General features: G+C 35.9%; 5 protein-coding genes and 1 non-coding gene across 9 annotated transcripts; 2 read left to right on the forward strand and 4 right to left on the reverse strand.

The window, feature by feature from the left end:
* Nucleotides 1-759: 759 nt before the first annotated feature.
* LOC18036432 (RING-box protein 1) lies at nt 760-1,868 on the forward strand. The gene is made up of 5 exons (XM_006426620.2): nt 760-941; nt 1,034-1,084; nt 1,200-1,259; nt 1,430-1,501; nt 1,637-1,868. Exons 1-5 carry the CDS (start codon nt 839-841, stop codon nt 1,672-1,674), a joined length of 324 nt encoding a protein of 107 aa, XP_006426683.1. The 5' UTR covers nt 760-838; the 3' UTR covers nt 1,675-1,868.
* Nucleotides 1,869-2,056: 188 nt separating this feature from the next.
* Nucleotides 2,057-2,138, reverse strand: TRNAS-GCU. Its single transcript has one exon. It is a non-coding gene; the product is annotated as a tRNA-Ser (tRNA).
* A 191-nt stretch (nt 2,139-2,329) lies between these two features.
* On the reverse strand, nt 2,330-4,985 carry LOC18036433 (subtilisin-like protease SBT1.4). The gene has a single exon (XM_006426621.2). It carries the CDS (start codon nt 4,881-4,883, stop codon nt 2,553-2,555), a length of 2,331 nt encoding a protein of 776 aa, XP_006426684.1. The 5' UTR covers nt 4,884-4,985; the 3' UTR covers nt 2,330-2,552.
* A 2,015-nt stretch (nt 4,986-7,000) lies between these two features.
* Nucleotides 7,001-9,559, reverse strand: LOC112096831 (guanine nucleotide-binding protein subunit gamma 3-like). The gene is made up of 5 exons (XM_024180867.1): nt 9,280-9,559; nt 8,443-8,495; nt 8,254-8,298; nt 8,109-8,153; nt 7,001-7,406 (listed from the first exon to the last, which is right to left on the reverse strand). Exons 1-5 carry the CDS (start codon nt 9,418-9,420, stop codon nt 7,130-7,132), a joined length of 561 nt encoding a protein of 186 aa, XP_024036635.1. The 5' UTR covers nt 9,421-9,559; the 3' UTR covers nt 7,001-7,129.
* A 1,328-nt stretch (nt 9,560-10,887) lies between these two features.
* On the reverse strand, nt 10,888-13,465 carry LOC18036152 (cation/calcium exchanger 4). The gene has a single exon (XM_006426622.2). The coding sequence runs from the start codon at nt 13,035-13,037 to the stop codon at nt 11,088-11,090; it is 1,950 nt and encodes a 649-aa protein (XP_006426685.1). The 5' UTR covers nt 13,038-13,465; the 3' UTR covers nt 10,888-11,087.
* Nucleotides 13,466-14,851: 1,386 nt separating this feature from the next.
* LOC18036436 (aldehyde dehydrogenase family 7 member B4) lies at nt 14,852-20,332 on the forward strand. 4 transcript variants are annotated; one of them, XM_024180371.1, is made up of 16 exons: nt 14,852-14,957; nt 15,408-15,544; nt 16,113-16,199; nt 16,353-16,484; nt 16,651-16,723; nt 16,912-16,934; nt 17,020-17,083; nt 17,221-17,266; nt 17,415-17,595; nt 18,067-18,243; nt 18,342-18,506; nt 18,858-18,998; nt 19,141-19,238; nt 19,547-19,696; nt 19,815-19,889; nt 19,991-20,332. In XM_024180371.1, exons 2-15 carry the CDS (start codon nt 15,410-15,412, stop codon nt 19,867-19,869), a joined length of 1,527 nt encoding a protein of 508 aa, XP_024036139.1. In that variant the 5' UTR covers nt 14,852-14,957; nt 15,408-15,409; the 3' UTR covers nt 19,870-19,889; nt 19,991-20,332. The 4 variants fall into 4 exon arrangements, with proteins under 4 accessions (XP_024036139.1, XP_024036140.1, XP_006426686.1 ...); XM_024180372.1 differs by lacking the exon at nt 14,852-14,957 and adding an exon at nt 14,964-15,015; XM_006426623.2 differs by lacking the exon at nt 14,852-14,957 and adding an exon at nt 14,970-15,128.
* Nucleotides 20,333-21,675: the final 1,343 nt, after the last annotated feature.

Below are 21,675 nucleotides of genomic sequence, written 5' to 3' on the forward strand. Positions count from 1 at the left end.
GTTGTCATTATAAGGACATGTGATGACTGTAATAACAGAAGACAGGACTTTGATTCGCCCCACCGAACAAATGAAAAAGAAAAATAAATCTAATTAATTAGATTTTATGCTTATATTCCTTTCTTAATATGAACTTATTTGTTAATTGTCTAAAATTTAAAATTTTATTTGTTTGTAATTTATGTTTAACTTTTATACATCTACACCTAAACAGAAAAAAATAAATTTTTATCACTTTTGTCTTAATGAGAAAAGTTTGAATGGAAGTAAATACCATATCCTAATAATTTCCCTACTAAATATACTTATTTATTTTAACTTATAAGAAAATAAATGTCAAATAATTATGTTTCAAATATTTTTAATTTATAAAAACAACCAACTTGCCACCTATATTCAAATATTTAGAAAAAATAAATAAACATGTTCACTTAGAAATTTATATTTAAATCCATTCTTCAACGAAGTTCTGACCTAGTCAAAATTAAGACAAAAATAAATAAATAAAATAAAACGCTATGGAATTCACAGTTTAACAAAAGAAAAATAAAATTAATTGATAAAAAATCCCAAATCCTCCTGGTTAAGAAAAACCATATTAAGAATGCATTATGATTTCCTATATACATACATTAATACATATATATTCTTAAAAAGTTAAAAACCTGGTATTAATTAATTAATTAATTAATTAATTAACTAATTACTTATATATATCCCGAATCCTAAACAATTAAGAAAAGAGCAAACACACACAAACTCTTTAAATAACACAACACAACACAACAGAGTGTTGGGTTTTTTTATTTCGATTTTCGTCAATTAAGCATCAGCCGTAATGTCGAGCCATAACGATGCATGTCCGTGCCCTTCAAATTCAAACAAGAAACACAAACCGTTCGAAATCAAGAAGTGGAATCCGGTTGCTTTCTGGCAGTGGGGTAAGTTTCTCGTTCTTTAAGTTAGTTTCCGTGCGTGAATGTTATCTTCACAAGACCCTTATTAACCTTGATGCTGTTGATTTGACGAGCAGATATCGTTGTGGACACTTGTGCTATTTGCAGGAACCACATCATGGAACTTTGTAAGTAACCTGATTATTTATTTATAGCATGAATTAATTGAATATATGTCTATTTATTGGGATTAATTAATTTTTGACTCGTGGTAAATATTCTTACTTGTTAATGTTGTTGTAGGCATAGAGTGTCAAGCGAATCAAGCCAGCGTTACCAGCCAGGACTGCACGGCTGCTTGGGGTATAATACTTATGAACAAAAACCCTATGCTTAATTTTTTACTTTTTTTTCCTTTTTAAATTTCAGTTACTACGGTCTTTCTTATCTCTGATCATCGTGCTCTTCTTTTATTTATCTACTCTGTATAATGAAAGTGCTTTGGGCTTAGCAGAGTATTTGTTTTTGGTCAGGTTTGTGCAATCACGCCTTTCACTTCCACTGCATCAGCCGATGGCTCAAGACTCGCCAAGCGTGCCCTTTAGGTTTGTTTTACGAACACTTATAACAAGTACCTTCATTGATGTGTGTTTTAAACCAACCACTCCCCACACATCTTTATTATTTCACTCAAATTAATTCATCAATCACTTAACTGGGCAATTTCTTCTTTGTTGCAGATAACAGTGTGTGGGAATACCAAAAGTATGGGCACTAGAGCTCTGCAAGAAGCAACAAGTGGAGCAGCAGCAGTTGGATCAATTTCTCATTAGTCTTTTGACAAATTTACTACATACTTTTTCTAATTTTTAGCAATTTGCCCCTCTACCCGAGCATTAATCCACCCAGTTTGTAAATGTTTGCTAGTTGATTAATGGATTATGTTATTGTTTGTTTGATTCTCAGATTACAGCAACCAATCTTATGAATAAGAAGAGTTCATGAAACACTGATGTTCTCAAATTAACATGTCTTGTAGGTTGTAATCTCATTCATGTTTTTCTTTTCCCCGGTGGACTTTGATGGAAAATTATTAAAACAAAGTTGGCTCGTATACATGAATTGCCAAAAGATTAAGTGGTCATCTCTGAAAAAGAGAACGACGCCTGAGAGATTCGAACTCTCGCGGGGAAACCCCATGTACTTAGCAGGCACACGCCTTAACCACTCGGCCAAAGCGTCGTCGTTGTTGCGAGGTCTTGTCGATTGTATATGAAATATATTGTTTTTTTGGCAAATGTGAAAAGCAAAGCAACCAAGTTATAAATTTTGTCCCGAAAAGTGAAAACTACAAGGCGCATTATGATGATCTTTTGCCATGTTTATCACTTACACAGTTCAACATCAGCCATAACTGGCGTTCAAGAGCATAGTGAAGTCTCAGTAGTACGCTAATTTTATTGCTTTGAAATAAATTATCCTGAAGTACCAAACTTAAAAATGTTGGGGAAATGAAAAGCCAACATACAGATTTTCTACTCTGTACAAGAATCTGAGAAGTTGCACGTTTTAACACTAATGAGTAGATGAATCAACAAAAAACTACTGCTCTCAATCCTGCATTGGAGTGAGCATCGCAGCATTCCCAGCTGCAGATTACATGGAACTCACTGATCCTTGAATCCACCTAACAGCAATGGGACTCCTCACAAGATGAACCCCATCGCTCCATTCAATTGACCCGGATTGCTGTGGGCTAACACCAAGTCCATCCAATCCAACACTTGAGAATGTAATCTCATATGCCAATGCCTTTTTTTCAGCACTAAACGCTAGCTTACTAGGCCACACATTGACGGCAACATTGGGTGGAGCATTCACTTTAACCTCATATACTGCATCAACCGAGCTCCCAACATTCTTCACCACTCTCTTGTACTTCACGACGTCATTGTTTGAATTAAACACAACAGAGAATGATGGGTAGTTAAGATTTCCTGGAGTAGCCAATGCTCTAGTACATATATCTGAGCTAGCAGGCTCTCGAACAAAAACTGAAATCCTCTTAACATCATACCCAATTGAGCAGAGAAAGGCAACATATTCGCTAACATCAATGTCATAAACCAATCCCGGGTTAAGTGCTCTATTAGGATCAACATGTCCTGCTCCGTGAATGAACGGTGTTGATTCTTCACCACTAGCAAGATCCTTAATGTTTTCCCCTGAATTGTCCAAATTGTAAGCTGTAGTCATCAGAGCAGATTTGATTACAGCAGGCGACCAATCTGGATATGCTTTTCGAAGCAGAGCAGCCAAGCCACTAACATGTGGGCAGGACATTGATGTGCCAGAGATTATATTGAAATCAACTCTTCTACAATCAATTTCTAAATCCGTTGGTCCGGTGGAACCAGTCCAAGCAGCCAAGATGTTAACGCCAGGAGCAATAACATCCGGTTTGAGAATCTCCGCCGTCAAAGAATTGGGTCCCCGGCTGGAAAAGGCAGCAACTTTGGGAGCAGGCGGCGAAGGACTAATCACCGTGCCACGAAACACTATAGTAGCTGTAGGATACTGACTCAATTTGATATATTCTCTAATCTTATCCCCAGCAATAGCACCCACCATTGTTGCTGGTATAAGATGTGAATCCGCAATCAATTCCTCACCACTCTCATCAGTATTCGCCAATATCATGCCTAACCCACCAGCTAATTTCACAGCAGCACCTTTTTCAACTCTAGCATTACCTCCTCTATCACACACAACGATTTTGCCCTGCACTTTCGATGGCTCTAACCTCCCCATATAACAAAATCTATCCCCACAATCGCCACCATAAACCAAACGAAGCTTAAAATCAGGCAAAGACTCACCAGCATACAACGAGACACCACCGAAACTCCTCCCGTCTCCGAGAATCGCATCAGCAGGAAACTCTCGGTCAATCGTTGAAGCACCAACAGTCAAAATCCAGGGCGCAATATTTGTAGCAGTAAAAGGACCAGGACCAGAATTACCAGCAGAACAAGACACAACAACACCATGCTGAGCCGCCCCGAATGATCCAATAGCAATAGAATCTTGATCGTATTGAGGAGCATAACCGGAGGCACCAACGGATAAAGAAATGACATCAACCCCATCAGCAATAGCTTGGTCCATAGCTGCAAGAATGTCAGAGTCAAAGCAACCAGGACTCCAACAAATCTTGTACACAGCTATCCGAGCTTTTACAGCCATGCCACGAGCTTCCCCCCTCGCATAATCAAAAAGGCTCGCGTTAGAAACTAAAGAACCAGCCGCAGTCGAGGCCGTATGCGTGCCGTGGCCTTCAGTATCTCGTGGAGATTTCGATTCTTCAGTTTCGTCAATGGGGCGTTCCATATAAGACTCGTAGCCTCTGTAAAAAGCTCTGGCGCCAATGATCTTTTTGTTACAGGCTGAAGCTGGGAAGTCTTTTGATGTCTCGCAAATGCCTTTGAATCTTCGGGGAACGTCGGACAAGGTAGAGTCTGAGAAGCTGTGGCGTTCGGGCCATATGCCTGTGTCAAGAACGCCGATGATGACGTCATCGGCGTATTTGGAGTTGGGCCAGATGCCGAAGCTGTCGGAGAGACCTAGGAAGTGCGGGGTGCGGGTCGTGTGGAGGTGGCGAGGCCGGTCGGGGATTACGGAGAGGATTCCGGGGTGCTGGCGTAGGATCTCGGCCTGGAGTGGCGTCAGGTGAGCAGAGAAGCCGTTGATGGCTTTGCTGTACGTGTAGAGGAGCTTGGATGAGTGGGGGTGATCAGGTGATGGGGGCAGGGACTGGATGATGGAGCTGTACCAGTCGTCGTGGGAGGAGAAGAGTGCTGGCTTGTGGGATCTCGACACGTAGATGATGAACGTTTGTGGGCCGTCTGATGGTGCAGAGGAGAGGATTGTTGGGGTGAGAAAGAGGAAGAAGAAGAGGAAGGGACAGATTACAGAGGAAATTGCCATGGCGAGAGAGGCTTGTCCGCTTGGCTCCTGTGAAATTGGAGAGACACTTGACGGGTAAAGGAAGATAAAAGGCAACCATGTCCATCCACGTCAGCACAAGAGAGGAACAATATTTGATTGGTGGTGATCAATCAATGCATCATTAAATAGGTTAATATAATATTATACAATACAAATGATCTATCTAATCAATTCGGAAGGGTCGGGTTACTTGAATTTACACCGTACACTTTCTTTAATTAACATTTTTATTTTTGTAAATATAATTTAATAAAATACTTTTTTGACACTGATCTCTTCTACCCTCATCTTCTTCTTCTGTAACTAAAATTTTTCTGATTTAAAATAACTATTTCAATTAATAAATGAAATTTTACAGAAATTAATAAATTTTGCCCTATTCAAATCTAATACATAGTTGAGAAAAAAATGATACCCATCATATAGAATTGAAAATTAGATACTTTTTATCACTTTAAATCGCCTAAGTCTTTGTATCTATAAGAAATATTTAGGTAAAATCTTTGAAACACAAACTAAATTATTTTCTTATAAAAAAATATTTTCTAGCCTAATTAGTTAACCAAATATACTTGTAATTTATTTATTTATTTTTTTATGATTGGTAATTTACTTAATTAATAGTGATTGTTGGCAGAACCTCAGATGCACATGTTTCTTGCTCTCCTGTAAAAAATGGGGAATGAAAACGACAAAATGTATACACTTGGGATTCTCGTAAGATTCATGATCAAAGTTAATGTTGATTGCTGAGCTATGATTTTCGTTTCTTTTCCTTTTATTACAACAAAAATGAACCGCAAAATATGGACTTATTGGAAAATGAATAGGACCTTGAGCTAGGTGCCACACAGGTGTAGGTCCCATTTGAATAAACATGAGATATTTATCCTTTGCTAATTGCTATCGCTAATACTTAAACTGATATGAGTAAGATTAAGTAAGTATGCTCGGAAGGGGCAAAAAGAAACAAAGATAAATCATATCAGTGGGTGGTAGTAGATGGACACTTGCTGACTTTTTGGTGCTTAAAGTTGGAGGAGGGGATCATGTGGCCGGCCCATCATCCATGAAAGGACGAGAATAGTGATGTCGTGATGTGATTCATTAACGTACAAATTTACAATCTTTATAGCGAAAAGATCGGGAGAAGCCTACGGTAACCAACATAAGTAATTTTCAACTTTTTCGTACCAAATGAGCTGTAACTACCATTCCAAAATTCAAATTATATACGTTATTATGGGACCCGAAGGGCCTTTTCTAAGTAACAAAGACTGCAGCACTTTGCAGGCCCCACTCCTTTGTTGAGATCAATGATCAGATCCCTGATCCATCATCCATGTAAGAGAGGTTACCAGTTCAGAATCCTCAGGGATCATCAAAACTAAGCTTATAAATAGTAAGAGAAAACTCCACTCTTGGTCATAAATTCACTTTTAATTAAGAATGAAAGAAATTCATCTCACGTGATGCAGACTTTTGAAAGAAATTCAGGGCAAAGGTTATAATAATCACAAGGAAATGCTCTTTTCCTTCTAAATGATGTGAAGATTTCTATATAATATTCCTACTTGGGCATATAATCACAAAGATAAGCATATTATTCAACCATATTATATTTTATTCTTTCCCATCAAATAAACGAGAGAGCTCAACATGTTTAACATTTTCCCAACATAAGAAGTTCCGTGAGAATCGAATAAATGGATCAACAAGAACATAAAATCTTTTAACCGAATGATGGATTCACTTCCTTTTCAATCCGATTCGCTAACCCTTTTTCTTTCCCTCATGTTTCCTTCATACTGTACAACAAATGGTAACACTTTTTAGTGCCACCGTGCCAGGATATTTCATCCAAATAAAATTAACATGCACAGTCTGCTATTTTGAGATGACACACAAATTATTCTAGCTAGCGACTAGCATGTGCAGGAATCCAATTGATGGAAGCCCTACCTCATGCTGCTCTAAGACACACCATGGTTCAATATGATTGAACTTTAATCACAGTGCATGTTATCGGAGGAACAAGTTAACAACATAATATAATCAAGCTAAGTCAATGAGAAAGTTTTCATCATCTTGGTAGAGGCACTTTATTGAAATTCTGTCACAGAGGAGAATCTGTTTACATAATCTATTAGAGAATCTTCTGCTGACTATAACTATTTATATAAAAGCTTGAGGAAGGCAGGGATGGAATACGAGTTCTTAGATACTTACAGACAACAAGTATTACTGCAGCATTTTGCTAAATTAGAACAAAGATTCACCTTTGCACAATTGTGCCCAGACTTGAAACAGCAGCATGCATTGTGCAGGCATGAAAGTCCCATGCATTTGCACCATTCTTGACAAGTGACCTTCTCAGAGCAAATACAGATGTGACAGTGGGGGTGACATGAGACATAGCATTTACAGCAGTTTAAAATTTTTAGATGATGCAGGCAGCGGGTGGAGCAACAAATCCACATAAGACTGGAGCAAAACTTTCCCCTGGTAAGAATTAATCCATATTATCAATTCATTTATAACTCATTGATTTCATTCTAACATGCAATTTTTGAATGACAGAAAACTCAGCAGCATTGCTTTTGCGAACTTGTAAATGACTAGTACCAAATGGAAGAGTTTGAAATATATCACATCCAAATAGTTGTGCAAACAGAATTTTATCTTCAATGATTACAAATTCTTATAGGGAATATGCAACTTATTCACAGTGAGAAGAAAATTTATTGTTAAAGTGCAGCTTGGGTCATAGTATGGCAGATGAAAATAAGGCACCAAAGTCTTAAGTGAGAAGGTCTTCTTTCTGACTCAAGGATTGATGACAATGGCTTCTGCGAATTGCAACTTCAAAATTAAACTCAGTACTGACTAGAATTTTATCGTCAATGATTACAATTATTCTAGCAAGTAAGCAATGCAGGTAGAGCCACAAAAAGAGTGGATTATAGTGTTGTTCGTAAGCAACTAGTATAGCAGTTGAACCTCTACACTGATTTTGTATTAATAGAATTTCTCTATTTGGTACTACCAGAGTAACGTTGAAGTTCATAAATGTTCAACAAATGAAACAAAAATGCTCATCAAACCAAACATTTTGATCTTAAAACAAGGGAAATTAAAAATTAAACAAGGAAAGATCCAGCAGGAATCAATACATTAACCAAAAGGAGGGGCCAAATGAAGTACCAGAGACTCTTCCAGAAGGGGTTGGGTTTATGACTCTCCTGTTTTCTGCTCAGAAGAAAACAATACGCAGTATTAGCAAAGAAAAATTTTCATTACAAAGGAGCAAATATACAAAAACTAACAGGCATAAGTTCAATAGTCATACATAGCAACAAGAGGATCTGGTTTGGCCCCGACAAAGTCATCAACCCTATAAATGAAAAAGTTAAGGCTCAAAAGGAATCATAAAAGAACATTTCAGCAAAACTGCCTAAAGATGGATCAAAGGGAATTTTACTATAATTTGATCAAATCAACTATAAGTTACACAATGCAGCAAAGCAGCCACACGTACTCTTTGCAGCATATAGAAGCTGGCTGAACATCTTCAACAGATTTCAACTCTTCCTGCTTGAACAAATCTTTTTGTAAGTATATGCATTTGTATTTATCTTCTATCATAACAGTGTGTGTTCATCGTAGCATGGTGAATACAACATCAGAAAAAATGAAGCTAATGTGTAATTCAACAATAGCTGAGGAATAGAACAGCCTCTTCCCCACTTCTAGACTCCTCCAACATAAACTAATTTCACCCACAAGAGGATGATGCGTGGTGTATGGCATGTGTAACCAATTTTTAATAATTTAAATTATAAGTAAGCATTCACCAACAGGAAGTATGCACGATAGAGGACATGAACAACAAACACTAACTGAATGTGTCAAGTTATTCAAAGGCTAGGAACATCATTTAACATTCATTTTATGCCCTGTTTCCTCTATCCAATGGCAAAATGAGGAATTAGTTTGGAGCCATTTAGCCTAGGAAACATGCAAGGTAAATTACCACATTTTACAATTAGATTCAAAGAAATCCAGAATCAAGCACATCAGTCCTCGTGCAATCCATGCATATAATGTTCTAGTCCATTAATTGAACATTCTTGCAGTTTCCATTCTTAAAATCAATTAGTTAATTATATTAGAATCCAGTATTAGACTCTTTCCCAGATGGGCGATGAAAGTTCATCAGATCGTTGTTTATACAGAAGAAGTGAAGAAACAAATATGGAAAAGGAAACAAACTTTGCTTTTGCACATATATCAATGTAGCTTCAAGTTCTACAATTCTAACTGTAGTGAAAAGGGTTAAACAACTTAACAGGCTCAGAATTGAGAAACAGCAAACCTGAAGCAAACCGATCTCTCTTTCCAAAACCTGAACTTTGACCATCTGCCTTCGCTTACCATACAAATCAAGAGCAGCAGCAGGCGGTGACCTGGGGCCCATTGGTGACTCCACCAATGAAGACCTACATGCATTATCCATCACCTTCCTTAAACTAGCTATAAAACGCGCGCACAACACGATCTCGTTTTATTTCTACTACAAAGGAGAGATCATGCAATGGCCACTTCTGTCGAGTTCCATTGAATAAGAACAATAACAAGAAGAAAAAGAAGGGAACTTTTTGTTTTGTACGTCGAGAAGAAGTACGTGCTTTAATTAATTAAAAAGTGAGAGAACAGAACAATGGTTGTTGAAATGTTGAAATGAAGGCTGAGTTTGTTTGGGTGTTAGTGAGAACTGAAACGTTGTTGGTTTATGAAGTTGGCAGAACCCAGCGAAGCCGAAAAGTACCAATGTATTATGTACCAACACAACACTCAGACGGTGCAGAAAACACACGTGCCTGTCACGTTTGATACTGTTTGTCTTTGTCCAATTTACGGTTAGCAGTTAGCACTCATGGTATCTTCAAGAGAATCCGATCCGAATGAAAAAATGAGAATGAAACTTATGTTTATTTGATAAAATATAATTTAAGAATAAAAATTAAATATGTGTATCCCACACAATTTGAGAATAAGAAATGAAAATCTCATTGTATAAAAGGTTAGGAATGAGGATTCTCATTCATGAACTGATTTTTGTACTCTTATAATTTTTTCATATTTTTTGAATTACTCTAGTTCAAATCACAATTAATTTTATTATTTTAAATGTCATTATTATTATTATTATTTTATAAACTTTATTATTTTAATTATTATTAATTATTATTTTTATTATTTTTATTAATATTATCATTATTAACATTTATTATTATTATTAATTTTATTTTTTAATTAATATCATTTTTATAAAAATATTTATGCATATATCTAGTTAATAAAAATTATACTATTTAATATTATGGATATTTTGATAAATTAATTCTCATTCTCATTCCTCATTTTTATTTATTTTGTCAAATAAACACATCAATAACATTCCAGCACATTCACATTCCCATTTATTTTTGTCAAGTAAATTTTAAAATCTTATTCTCATTCTTCATTTTCATTCCAGCTCATTCTCATTCATAACTTATTTACGTTCATAACTCATTTACGTTCTATGAAGTAAACGCAATCAATTGTTGGTCGGTTTAATACTTTTAAGAAATCAATTTGACGATTGCCGGTACGCTTCTCATACATAAAGGAAACGTTGGATTGCGCGTCATTTCCCTGGAAATATTTACAAACGACAATGACAGTTCGAGCGATGAATGTGCTTGCTTTATTATTTAGTTTGTTTTATATCCATCCACTTCTGACTCCAGAGCAAACGTGCGCTGGTAATAAATATGAACACAAAATGAGACTGAATTTTGCAGATGAGTGCAATGCAATGCAATAATACACACTTGAATTACTTTGACAAATAAGTGTAGATAAATTTACAGAATAAGCAGTTCAATTCAATATATCTCTAAATGTGAAAAAATAGACAAGCAGAGATGCTGTATACTGTTGTAAAAAAGATTTCTATGTACGAGTACATTACGTTTAAAATAAAGTGATTTCTTCCTCTGCTAATACAAATACAAACAAATACAACTCTTTTTCTGAGAGCAGTGCAAGCTGATTGGAATTGTGTAAACCGGAACTCTTTCTATACAGCTTATGGTTCTCCGAATGTCCATCTAATAGACCATGGAGAACTTCAACTTAACCACTTAATGATAACAATCCCACAGCAGTGCTTAACCTCAGGGAAAGAAATATTAGATAAAGGGAAATAAGGCCTACCCCTAACAATTTGCTAGGACGCATGTCGTTACGAGGTAAAACAACAAGGGCCCAGATGAGTCCTGTCATTAGAAATCCTATGGTGTAGAACAAGCTGTGGTCTGTTGGAATTAAATATGAAGCTGGTCTTCTTGACCAGGCACCGAGCAGCATTGACAAGCCCAAACCAACTAATGTGTTAAACATGGGACCTGCATAGCATCCAGACATGGCAATCTGCACACTGTCCCCACCATTCATTGCCAGTGCAGTATTTGACACCAGATCACCCATTGAGTTACCCCACGCTAATACGGTTAACCCAAGGATGGAGGGATTAATCCCAAAGATCATACCGAAAGCCACCAACAATGCGACAAGCTCATTAGCAATCATGTAAAACCATACAATACTCATAAAAAATCCACCTAAAACCCAGAGAATTAAGAACTTCTGAGGTGGATGATCAACCACAGTGAAGCGATAAGAAAGAAAACCGAGTGCGCAACCCAGAACAATGCCAACAAAATATGCAACCAAGCTGCTTGTATAGCTTACATCATCTTGGCTGCTCCACAGAAATGCCAAGAGAATGGGTGCCAATAAAGCACTGGCTACAGCATATCTCTTTGACCACATGTCATCCTCAACTGAAGGAATTGTTAACCGTCTAGGCACTGTTAATGGCAACTCCAACAGTGAAATTAATTTAGATCTCGAAAAGGATGCATCATTATTTTGAGTAGTCTCATCAGTCCAACCCCATGGAGGCTTTTCATCTGATTCGCTCCCTTTTGAAGGATGATTTGAATATATTGCTACGTGTGAAGCCCACATCCATTGAGGCAAGGATGGAGGGAGTTTTGGTGGACTATCCTCAGGGTCAAAGTCAAGCAGGGGACTATAAACGGAAACATCCTCATCGCTTCCTTGAGAAAATACACTTCCTCGGACAGGAAGCATGGGCGTAACAACATCCAATTTCAGCCTCCTTGCATGTTTCCTCAAGATCTCATTGGCAGCCACAGAAAATGCATAAACCACATAGATTGACACAAATGCAATAGCCACCCCAACATTCACCTTCCCAATCACCAAAATTATCAACAAGCACAAAAGCGTGAAGAGGAAGAAACAAACATCCCTAATAAAGCATTTCCTATCAACCTGAACTCTTTTCTCTGCAACATACAACGAAACAGTCCCAACAACAACACAAGTTACAAACACCGCTCCACCCAACACACTATTAAGTCCAACTTCACCGGTGTTAGTCCCCATAAAAGCTGCTATACTAGCAAACACATCTGGTGCTCCATTTCCTAGTGGAAGAAGCGTGACACCAGCAACAGTTGGAGGCAGTCTCAATAGACTCGAGAGCTTCTCCAATGAACAACAAAAGTAATCCGCAGCAGTGTTGCCCAATAGATAAAACAATGCAGCCAACCAAATAGCCAATACTGCATAACCCAACAGACTAAATCCTCCACAAGCACAATAGAAAAACCTAATGTAATCAAAGAACCCGCCTGATGAACATTCTGGGTTAGCTTTCAAGTACTCACATTGGTTAGCATAGCCCAAGTGATGAAGCAATCCACTACACATACCAGGATTGCCCTCAGTCAAATTATTAGCTAAACTCGAAGAATTGCCATCAAGTTCAATCATCTTTCGATGAATTACAGTAAACTGACTTGACCCATTATCCAAAATAGGATCTTTATTCAAACTATGATCACCAAACAATGAAGATTGCCCTACAATTGGGTTTCTTGTAACATCAACTTGGTTATAAAATAAGAAAAACAGTATGACGCTGCAAAATCCACTAAAAAACCCACGAAATTTGGGGTTTCTTGAACTGTACAAGCTATTAGAAAGACTCATCTCTAATATATTTACCAATAATTCTCCCCAAAATAATAATTCAAACCCAGAAATTGAACGAGCCTAGGGTTTCATTTCTTGAACAAAAAACAAAACCCTAGACACTACTGATAACAGAACACGAAAGAGCCCAATAATTGGATGACTTACCGGAGAAATTTGCCAGGATTGAAGGGTTTTACTTTTTCCTTTCTTCTTTTTGCAGATTCAGAATTGGGGTCTTCAAGAATTGAAAATATATCGGAATTATAATGGATTTTGAGGGTTTTGATGGTTCCGATTGTCTGCTCTGCTTAATGAAGAAGCAATTTCTTGGTTACTTCTTGTGTTCGTATCTTTTGTTTGGGTTTGTTGGACGCGTGTGCTTCGCTTTGATTGTTAACAGGGACTGAGTTTTTGCTTCTTTATTTTATTTTATTTTTTGATAGGACCGAGTTTTTGCTTCTTAACTTTTATTTTTTAACTAATTTTCTAAATACCCAATCTGTTGCCCTTGTTCACAATTAATTATTCATTTCTATCATGAGCTCATATAATTGAAAAAAAAAAATAACTGTTGTCACTTGTTGTCAATTTTTTCGTACATCTTTAATTTATACAAAATTATTTGTAACTCTATTATTATCGTTAACAATTTATGTCATTATTTTATTAGTATATTTAACTAATTTTTCTACTGACATTGAGAAGGAATTTTCTTTTTTCTTTTTAATTATTAAAGCCTCCAATGAAAGTCTAACATTTTTAAGCATAATCCATTCAGTACAAGTAAAATAAATTTTGGTTATTATAGAAGAGTGAAAGTGCTATTTTTGACAAATAAATTAACTAGTTTCAATTTATAGAGGTTTTATATAGTTAATTTATATTTTAAAAAAATGCCATACTTACTTTAGAATAATGTTCTTCTTGTATTAATATTTTAACAGTAAAAATGAAATTTGACATTAAAAATTTATGAAGATCTCTCCATGAATTGTTAAATATAATTTTAAGAAGAATGAAAATGCAAGTGTGACCTCTCTAAATTTGAAAATCACGTACAACCACAGGGTATGGTGATGGGCCTGTTTGATGTAATGGGAGCAAAAATGCACACAAATGGAGAGAGTCATTAAGAAGAGCATCGGCCAACAATCCAATTGGGCCCAAAACAGGAAGCCCATCTTCTGCCCATGGGACGTGATGGGAATGGCATCCGCCATTGTTGGGCTTGCGTTATAGGCTCAAAATCTTTTCATGCAGCAGGTGGGACTTGGGAGTGACGGTTTGGGAAAAGGATGCTCGATTTCTTTCTTAATTTTTTCAAAATTTTTTATTATGTGTCTTTTAGTAATAGTATATGGGTAAAATTTTATTTTTTTATTTTTTTATTTATTAACTATTAATTAATAATTGAATTATTTACTATCAAATCAGGATAAAATGATTTGGGACTTGGGAACCACAGGCAGGAGCACTTGAAGCATTTTCGGGCTTAGACATTATTCCCATCATCGGTGGACAATAAGTTCCAACAGTTATTTGAGAATTTCTCAGCCACTTGAATGATTTATCCCTTTACGTGGCATGTGAGGGCATTAGCAAATACAGAAAACCCATTGCAAATTATTTAATTAGTTAATTGAGCAACTTAGGAACACACATGGACTGATAGACGTATCACTTAGAACGCAATTTTAGGATAAAGAATTAATAATTAAAAAAAGGCATTTAAAATCAAAATAAGAATTTTTCTCATGTCCAGTGCGAATAATACGGCGACGCATAGCACGCAGACAAAACACGATCATCATGTCTCCATCTATACAAAATAATAGGAATTAGGAAACAGCCAAAATCGACGTCACTCACTCTATCATCGTCGTCATCGTAATCCTAATCAAATCCTTTAATCCTTGGCACTTCCGTTTACTGTAAGTAAGTACACGTCTCTGCCATTAGCCTTTTTGCTCTCTTTGATCTTCTTATTCAACAAGTAACCAAAACCTCTAATTCATTCCAACACACTTTCATGTGACATTGTCTTACATAACTAATCTTTTTTCAATCCTCAAAGTTCTTACAGTTTCTTTTACATTTCAAATCCAAGTACGTACGTTCATGTGTTTATGATTTTGTTTCATGTAAAAAACAATTTTTTTTTTGTCTGGGTTCTGTTTGTTAGCTGAGATAATTCGGGAAAGGAGCGTAATTGATCGTAAAGATCATTTTTTTTTAAAAATTTTTTTACAGTCTGTTAATTTCCTGATTTCTCTGAGCAGCCAAAATAGTTGTTTAGTATTTTTTTTTTTTAAATGGGTAGGGTTTGATTTTAATTTTTTATTTTTTATTTAAACAAAAAAACTCAGTATGGGATGTGACTTGCAGAGATGGAATTTGCAAAGCAAGAGTACGAGTTTCTGAGTGAGATCGGCTTAAGTCCAGAAACTCCTGGATGTTTTGTGAATGGCAAGTGGAAGGCACATGGTCCTACTGTCTCCTCTATCAATCCTGCTAACAATCAGGTTATATTTTAATCTTTATCTATATTTTTTTTAATTTGTCTGTTTGTATACTGTTTGATTATCTCATTGTGATGATCATGGCTATAATTTGATGGAAAGTGACTTATCCATTAATTTAACAGATTTGCTTGATGATTTCTTATATTCTTTCTTTCTGCAGTTAGAGATTCTGCTTAAAAAGTGGATCCTTTTTTAAAAAAAAAAAAAATTATCCCATACATGCATATCAATTTCTAACTGTAATGAGAATTATTTATTGATTTTAGGAGTAACAGATAGACAGGCCCCAAGCAAGAAGTGATAAATATACTGTAGCAAACAATATTCCCAAATTTCTTAATGCATACTGTCTATCGCATCAGAAGCTTGCAGAAAAGCACATTAATTTGTTGATGCATCTGAACTTGGTTTGAAATTCTTGCATCTGCTCCAAATAATACTCCGAGTTGTATGGAACAACTACAAAATAGACAAAATGACAGGCACTTGATTGGTGTTTATAGAAATTGTAACAATGTTTGCATTTATTAATCATTAAGCTGACAATATTTTCATGTCGTTGATTCAGAAAATTGCTACTGTTGTGGAGGCTTCACTTGAGGATTATGAGGAAGGCATGAAAGCTTGCAGCGAAGCATCTAAGATATGGATGGAAGTGAGTTTATTATTTGCTATGATATGAAATTCAAATAAATATTTCTAGCTATTGCATCTTAGAGTTCTCTTATATGCAAACATGTAATTTTTTTTGTCTCCAGCTTAGAATGACATCTCTTTGTGTTGCTAATTAGTTCATATATTTTGGCAGCTTCCAGCTCCTAAGAGAGGGGAGGTTGTTAGACAAATAGGTGATGCATTGAGAGAAAAACTGCATCATCTCGGCCGTCTTCTTTCAATTGAGATGGGAAAAATTCTTCCAGAAGGAATTGGGGAAGTCCAAGTATGTTTTCTCAACTGGATATCATTACGCACACAAATAAGGTTTTTCATTTGATGAGCATATGGACTCTTTTTTTTTTTTGCAATTAACCATCTTGATTAGTTGCAGTGCTTCAATTTCTTATGATGTAGAATACCGACTGATTCCTGTTGTTTAATATTTGCAGGAAGTTATTGACATGTGTGATTTTGCTGTGGGTTTAAGCCGGCAACTTAATGGATCAGTAATACCTTCAGAACGTAAGCTCAAACATTTAGTACTCATGTTTTCTCCAAATATAGTTTTCGTAATTTTTGGACCGATTTTGTTTCACCTTCTTTATTTTTTATGTTTAATGAATCATCAACCATTGAGAATTCCTTATTTCCCTTCGAATATTAATGGAAGTTAGTTCTGAACTAATAACGGTTACTTTCTTTGTCAACAGGTCCCAATCATATGATGTTAGAGGTTTGCTGCACATCTGTACTTTTCGCAGTTAGATTAATGCTTATGATCTATTGCCATAGTTAACATTTTTCCGTTTGCTATTCAGACATGGAATCCTCTTGGGGTAGTTGGTGTCATTACAGCATTTAACTTCCCGTGTGCTGTTCTTGGTGAGCTTTCCACCTTTATCTATCTAAAGATCCTTTAATATACTAAATCATGTGATAGATTTACTCGCTTATGGAATGGTATGTATTATGAACCATATTTTTTTTTACCGTAATTAACACTAAATATGGTTCTGTAGGATGGAATGCATGCATTGCACTAGTCTGCGGCAACTGTGTTGTTTGGTAAGTGCAGTGTCAACCTAGAAGAGAGCATATTTTATGATATGACTTACACCCCACATTGCAATATTTTTTTTTAAATAAGATTTAATTATTTGTGCATACAATGAATTCCAATTTTGGTGCTTGAATTCTGTGTTTGGGTATAAAGGAAAGGTGCTCCAACAACTCCTTTGATCACCATAGCAATAACAAAGCTGGTGTCTGAGGTTTTCGAGAGGAACAAGTTACCTGGTGCAATTTTTACCTCTTTTTGTGGTGGGGCTGAGATAGGTCAAGCAATAGCGAAAGATCCACGTATTTCTCTGGTTTCATTTACTGGGAGTACGAAGGTACTTCCATCTTTTTCCCATTTAAAAAACTATTTCCATGCTGACCATTTTTTGTGCAATATACAGTACTGGGTAGCTTCTTTCGTAACGTTTCATCCTTTTACATCCTTAACAGATTAACTCTTTAAATATGCAATTGCAAAACATACTATAGCTTCTCTATATAAAAGTTTGTTCTCAATGTCTATATAACAATTCGGGTGATTAAATGCAATTTCTTGGGGTAGACCTTCAGCCCCTCTTTTTTGTGTAAGTTATGCAGTTATTAGTTATTACATGTTCCGCAAATATTGAAATTCTTGTAGTTAATTTTTTTTCATATTACTTGACAACAGTTTGTTCTCCAAGTCTCTTGAATGTACAATTATTCGCTTAATTTGAATTTCCAGATGATGTTCAATTTACTTTAGCTCCAAGTTCATAATTTCACGAGAAATTTAATGAAGCTATTGTGTATATGGCCAACTGTAGGTGGGTTTAATGGTGCAACAAACAGTGCATCAGAGATTTGGTAAATGTTTACTTGAATTAAGTGGAAACAATGCTATTATTATTATGGATGATGCCGACATCAAACTAGCTGTTCGTTCTGTCCTATTTGCTGCTGTCGGTACAGCTGGTCAGCGCTGCACAACTTGTCGTAGACTGGTATAATGAGAACAAGATTTTCTGTTTCTTTTTCCACATCTAGTGATAATAGTATAAGAAAACCGTATGACTGAACTCTCTGTTTGCTGCTGTTGAAGCTTATTCACGAAAGCATATACCAGACAGTGCTTGATCAACTAGTTGATGTGTACAAACAAGTTAAGATAGGAGATCCATTAGAAAAAGGTACCTTGCTCGGGCCATTGCATACTCCTGAATCAAGGAAGAATTTCGAGAAAGGAATTGAGAACATCAAATCTCAGGCATGTTCTATTTTTCTCCCCTGTATTGGACCAATATTTGTACTATAAGCTTTACTTATCCTGTACAGTTTTAGATTTACTTTATTGCTGGGGGCCACATTTCTTCAAGATACTTTGAAAATTATGGACTTGATTATACATGTCTTATAGACTGAATATTTTGTATATGCCATTAACAAGCAAACCACAGAATCTAAGTTTATATCCTCATTGGTAGCACTATTGAATTTTATCTGCTGTTGTTGATTCAGACGCTGATTCAGTCATCAGATATTTCTTTTTTTCATTTAATTTCTGGTTTACCTAATCCTTGACTCAAAATTTGATATTATTAAGAATAATATTTTGCAGGGAGGGAAGATCCTTACAGGTGGTTCTGTTATAGAGTCTGAGGGGAACTTTGTGCAGCCCACAATAGTTGAGATTAGTCCAACAGCTGACATTGTTAAAGAAGAGTTGTTTGCTCCTGTCCTTTATGTTATGAAATTTCAGGTAAATTCTTCCTTGCTAGTTCAATTTCTCTGCTGAGTCCTGAAGCAGAGAGAAAGTTTCCAATAAAAGAGACTTATTTATTTGCTGTTATGTCTTAGTGCTACACATGTCCCTTACTTTAAAATATGAAATCTTTGTTCAGACCTTCGAAGAAGCAGTTAAGATCAATAATTCAGTACCCCAGGGATTGAGTAGTTCTATTTTCACCCGCAGTCCTGAAAATATTTTCAAGTGGCTAGGGTAAGTACGTTTTATCACTTCAGAGGTTTTTTTGTGGTCACATGTCTTGTATGTGTATTATTAAAATCCTCATTATCTTGTATTATTATTTTAGATTTTTGAATTGTCTTCAAGAAGTATTTCACTTCCATGCGTGGCACTATGCTACATTCTCCATTTTGATACCTTTTAGTCGTCAAATGGTCTTGATGAAACCTTACGACATATTTGGAGTTTTTAGAGCTACACATGTTGGTTTCTTGTGGGCAGTCTCCATTTGAAGTATTCCTTAGCTTTGTAAACTTCTCCCTTGTTTACATGAAATGCAGGCCACATGGAAGTGACACTGGTATTGTGAATGTAAATATACCTACAAATGGGGCTGAAATTGGTGGTGCTTTTGGTGGTGAAAAGGCTACAGGGGGAGGCCGTGAAGCAGGAAGTGATTCTTGGAAGCAATACATGCGACGCTCGACTTGGTAACCTTATAAGCGCACACACTCCTTGGGATTTTGCCTCTTTCATTTTAAAAATCTCTCTTAATTCTCTTTCGACCTTCAATGTTTCTACTGATCAATCAACTTAACATCCCTGCAGCACAATCAACTATGGAAATGAATTGCCTCTGGCCCAAGGAATCAATTTCGGCTAAGTGGAGCACATTTTGGTCAAGTATGTTAACATATTCTGGTTTGATTGAAAAATTAAAAGAAAAAAGGAAAAAAGAACTTCTAAAATTACATTTGGTTCAATCTTATGTTTCTTGATTGTAGGGTCCACAGCCATCCTTCATCCTCAGCAAAATATTTATGCTATGCTTTACAATTCACAAGAGGGCTCTGGCCAGGGACTTGCTATGCTTTAAAGCTGGGGGTTGTTGCCAATAAAAGTTGCCTACAATTAAAGGCACAGAGGGAAAGTATATGATTGCAATTCATTATGAAAAGCATCATGTCATAAACTTTGCTCTAATTCAAAGTTTTACACTCAGAAACTCCTTTCTGAGGTATTATATGAAAAGCATCTGTTCATATTTTGTTGATTATGTTGAGACTTGAGATAAGACCTTACTCTTCTCAATAACTTGGAATTGCAATAGGTTGATTTTTATCTTATTGCGTGTGTTACTTTAAGAATCACATCAAAGATCAAAGAACTTTGAAAACAATTAACAATCATCATTAAGGGAAAACACAATTCTTTTGACCATAATCTCTTATTTATGAAACTTAATTGCGTGCAAGGGAGTATCAGGACACCCTGTAATTCTAATTCAATTTCCAGGATTGAGTAGATCTATTACAATATATCATGCGTCAGAAGAAAATTGACGGCGAGAGCACGCATTTTTTCTCCTCCCCTGGTTTGGTCAACCATTTAATTCTTTTAAGTTTCTGCTTCTATAATCAGTTGTGTAAATAAGAAAACAAATTCACAATTATATTCTTTACAACTTCTCTTGGCCGTAATCTCGAAGTAATTTATTATTAATAATACAGCGTTTGCATAACTTATTTTGAAAGAAGTTCGGTCAACAATTCATCACCCCCAAACCCTGTTAAATATCTAACTCCTCAAGAAAAATGAAAATGACAGCAAAATAAAAGACAAAGAAGAATGAATCATTGGGCTTGAAAGTCCAAATAAATTAATGATTGAATATGATGATTGGGCAAGGCAAATATGAAATAGGTATTAGATATGAAGATTAGGTAAACAACTTACCACCGTGGGCAAGAAATTCGAGCTTCATTATTGGTGGATATGTGTAGAATCTAAACTGTTTATTTCAGGAAGCTTACCACCATTTTCAAGGACAGCGACTGTTATTATTATTATTATTTTTTCCTTCTTGTACGAGAAGATGATTTTGGACAAGGTTAAATGTCAAAAAATTATTTTCCTACAAAAAATTTATCATATGTCTCATGCATCTGGTCAATAATGAACAAACCATATAATAAGTTCTAATAAATGTAAAAAGAGTTGTGTTAAACGTGTACTTTAATGGCACACGTCAAAATAAAATTCTTTTACTTGAAGTATTTTCGATACTTTGAATGTAGATCAGGTCTGTATACTTATTGTCAACTACAAGGGGTCACATTTTTCATTCTCATTCTAAACTCCAATTTTTTTAAAACAATCTCCGGGAATAGTAAGAGTGATGGTAACTGGCAATGATTGAATTGTAGTGCTATTTTTAAAATAATTATAAATGAGGGGCACATAATTGAGAGAAGGTAAGTGGGGTTAAAAGACTCAAGAAAATCCAAATATCAATAAGATGACCTGTCACTGACTGAAGAGCATCAGCCACCCCCAGGGGCCAGGCCCAGCTGTTGCGTATAAAACATATCACACCAACCATGCATGCATACAAATGCATGATCCCGTATCTCTATTCTCCAGAACCCTCTCTCTGCCAAATTCAATACCAGCAGCAGCCGCAGCAAGC

The sequence above is a fragment of the Citrus clementina genome, unplaced genomic scaffold (genome assembly GCF_000493195.1).
Source record: "Citrus clementina cultivar Clemenules unplaced genomic scaffold, Citrus_clementina_v1.0 scaffold_7, whole genome shotgun sequence".
Taxonomy (NCBI): Eukaryota; Viridiplantae; Streptophyta; class Magnoliopsida; order Sapindales; family Rutaceae; genus Citrus; species Citrus x clementina.

Coding starts and splice junctions, on each gene's coding strand:
- LOC18036436 (XM_024180371.1), top strand. CDS start 15,410: ATGGAATTTGCAAAGCAAGAGTACGAGTTTCTGAGTGAGATCGGCTTA. Junction 19,239..19,546: donor AATATTTTCAAGTGGCTAGG/GTAAGTACGTTT, acceptor CATGAAATGCAG/GCCACATGGAAGTGACACTG. Junction 19,697..19,814: donor TACATGCGACGCTCGACTTG/GTAACCTTATAA, acceptor ACATCCCTGCAG/CACAATCAACTATGGAAATG.
- LOC18036432 (XM_006426620.2), top strand. CDS start 839: ATGTCGAGCCATAACGATGCATGTCCGTGCCCTTCAAATTCAAACAAG. Junction 1,260..1,429: donor GGACTGCACGGCTGCTTGGG/GTATAATACTTA, acceptor GTTTTTGGTCAG/GTTTGTGCAATCACGCCTTT. Junction 1,502..1,636: donor TCGCCAAGCGTGCCCTTTAG/GTTTGTTTTACG, acceptor TCTTTGTTGCAG/ATAACAGTGTGTGGGAATAC.
- LOC112096831 (XM_024180867.1), bottom strand. CDS start 9,420: ATGGATAATGCATGTAGGTCTTCATTGGTGGAGTCACCAATGGGCCCC. Junction 8,496..9,279: donor GAGAGATCGGTTTGCTTCAG/GTTTGCTGTTTC, acceptor TTGTTCAAGCAG/GAAGAGTTGAAATCTGTTGA. Junction 7,407..8,108: donor CCCTTCTGGAAGAGTCTCTG/GTACTTCATTTG, acceptor AATTCTTACCAG/GGGAAAGTTTTGCTCCAGTC.
- LOC18036152 (XM_006426622.2), bottom strand. CDS start 13,037: ATGAGTCTTTCTAATAGCTTGTACAGTTCAAGAAACCCCAAATTTCGT.
- LOC18036433 (XM_006426621.2), bottom strand. CDS start 4,883: ATGGCAATTTCCTCTGTAATCTGTCCCTTCCTCTTCTTCTTCCTCTTT.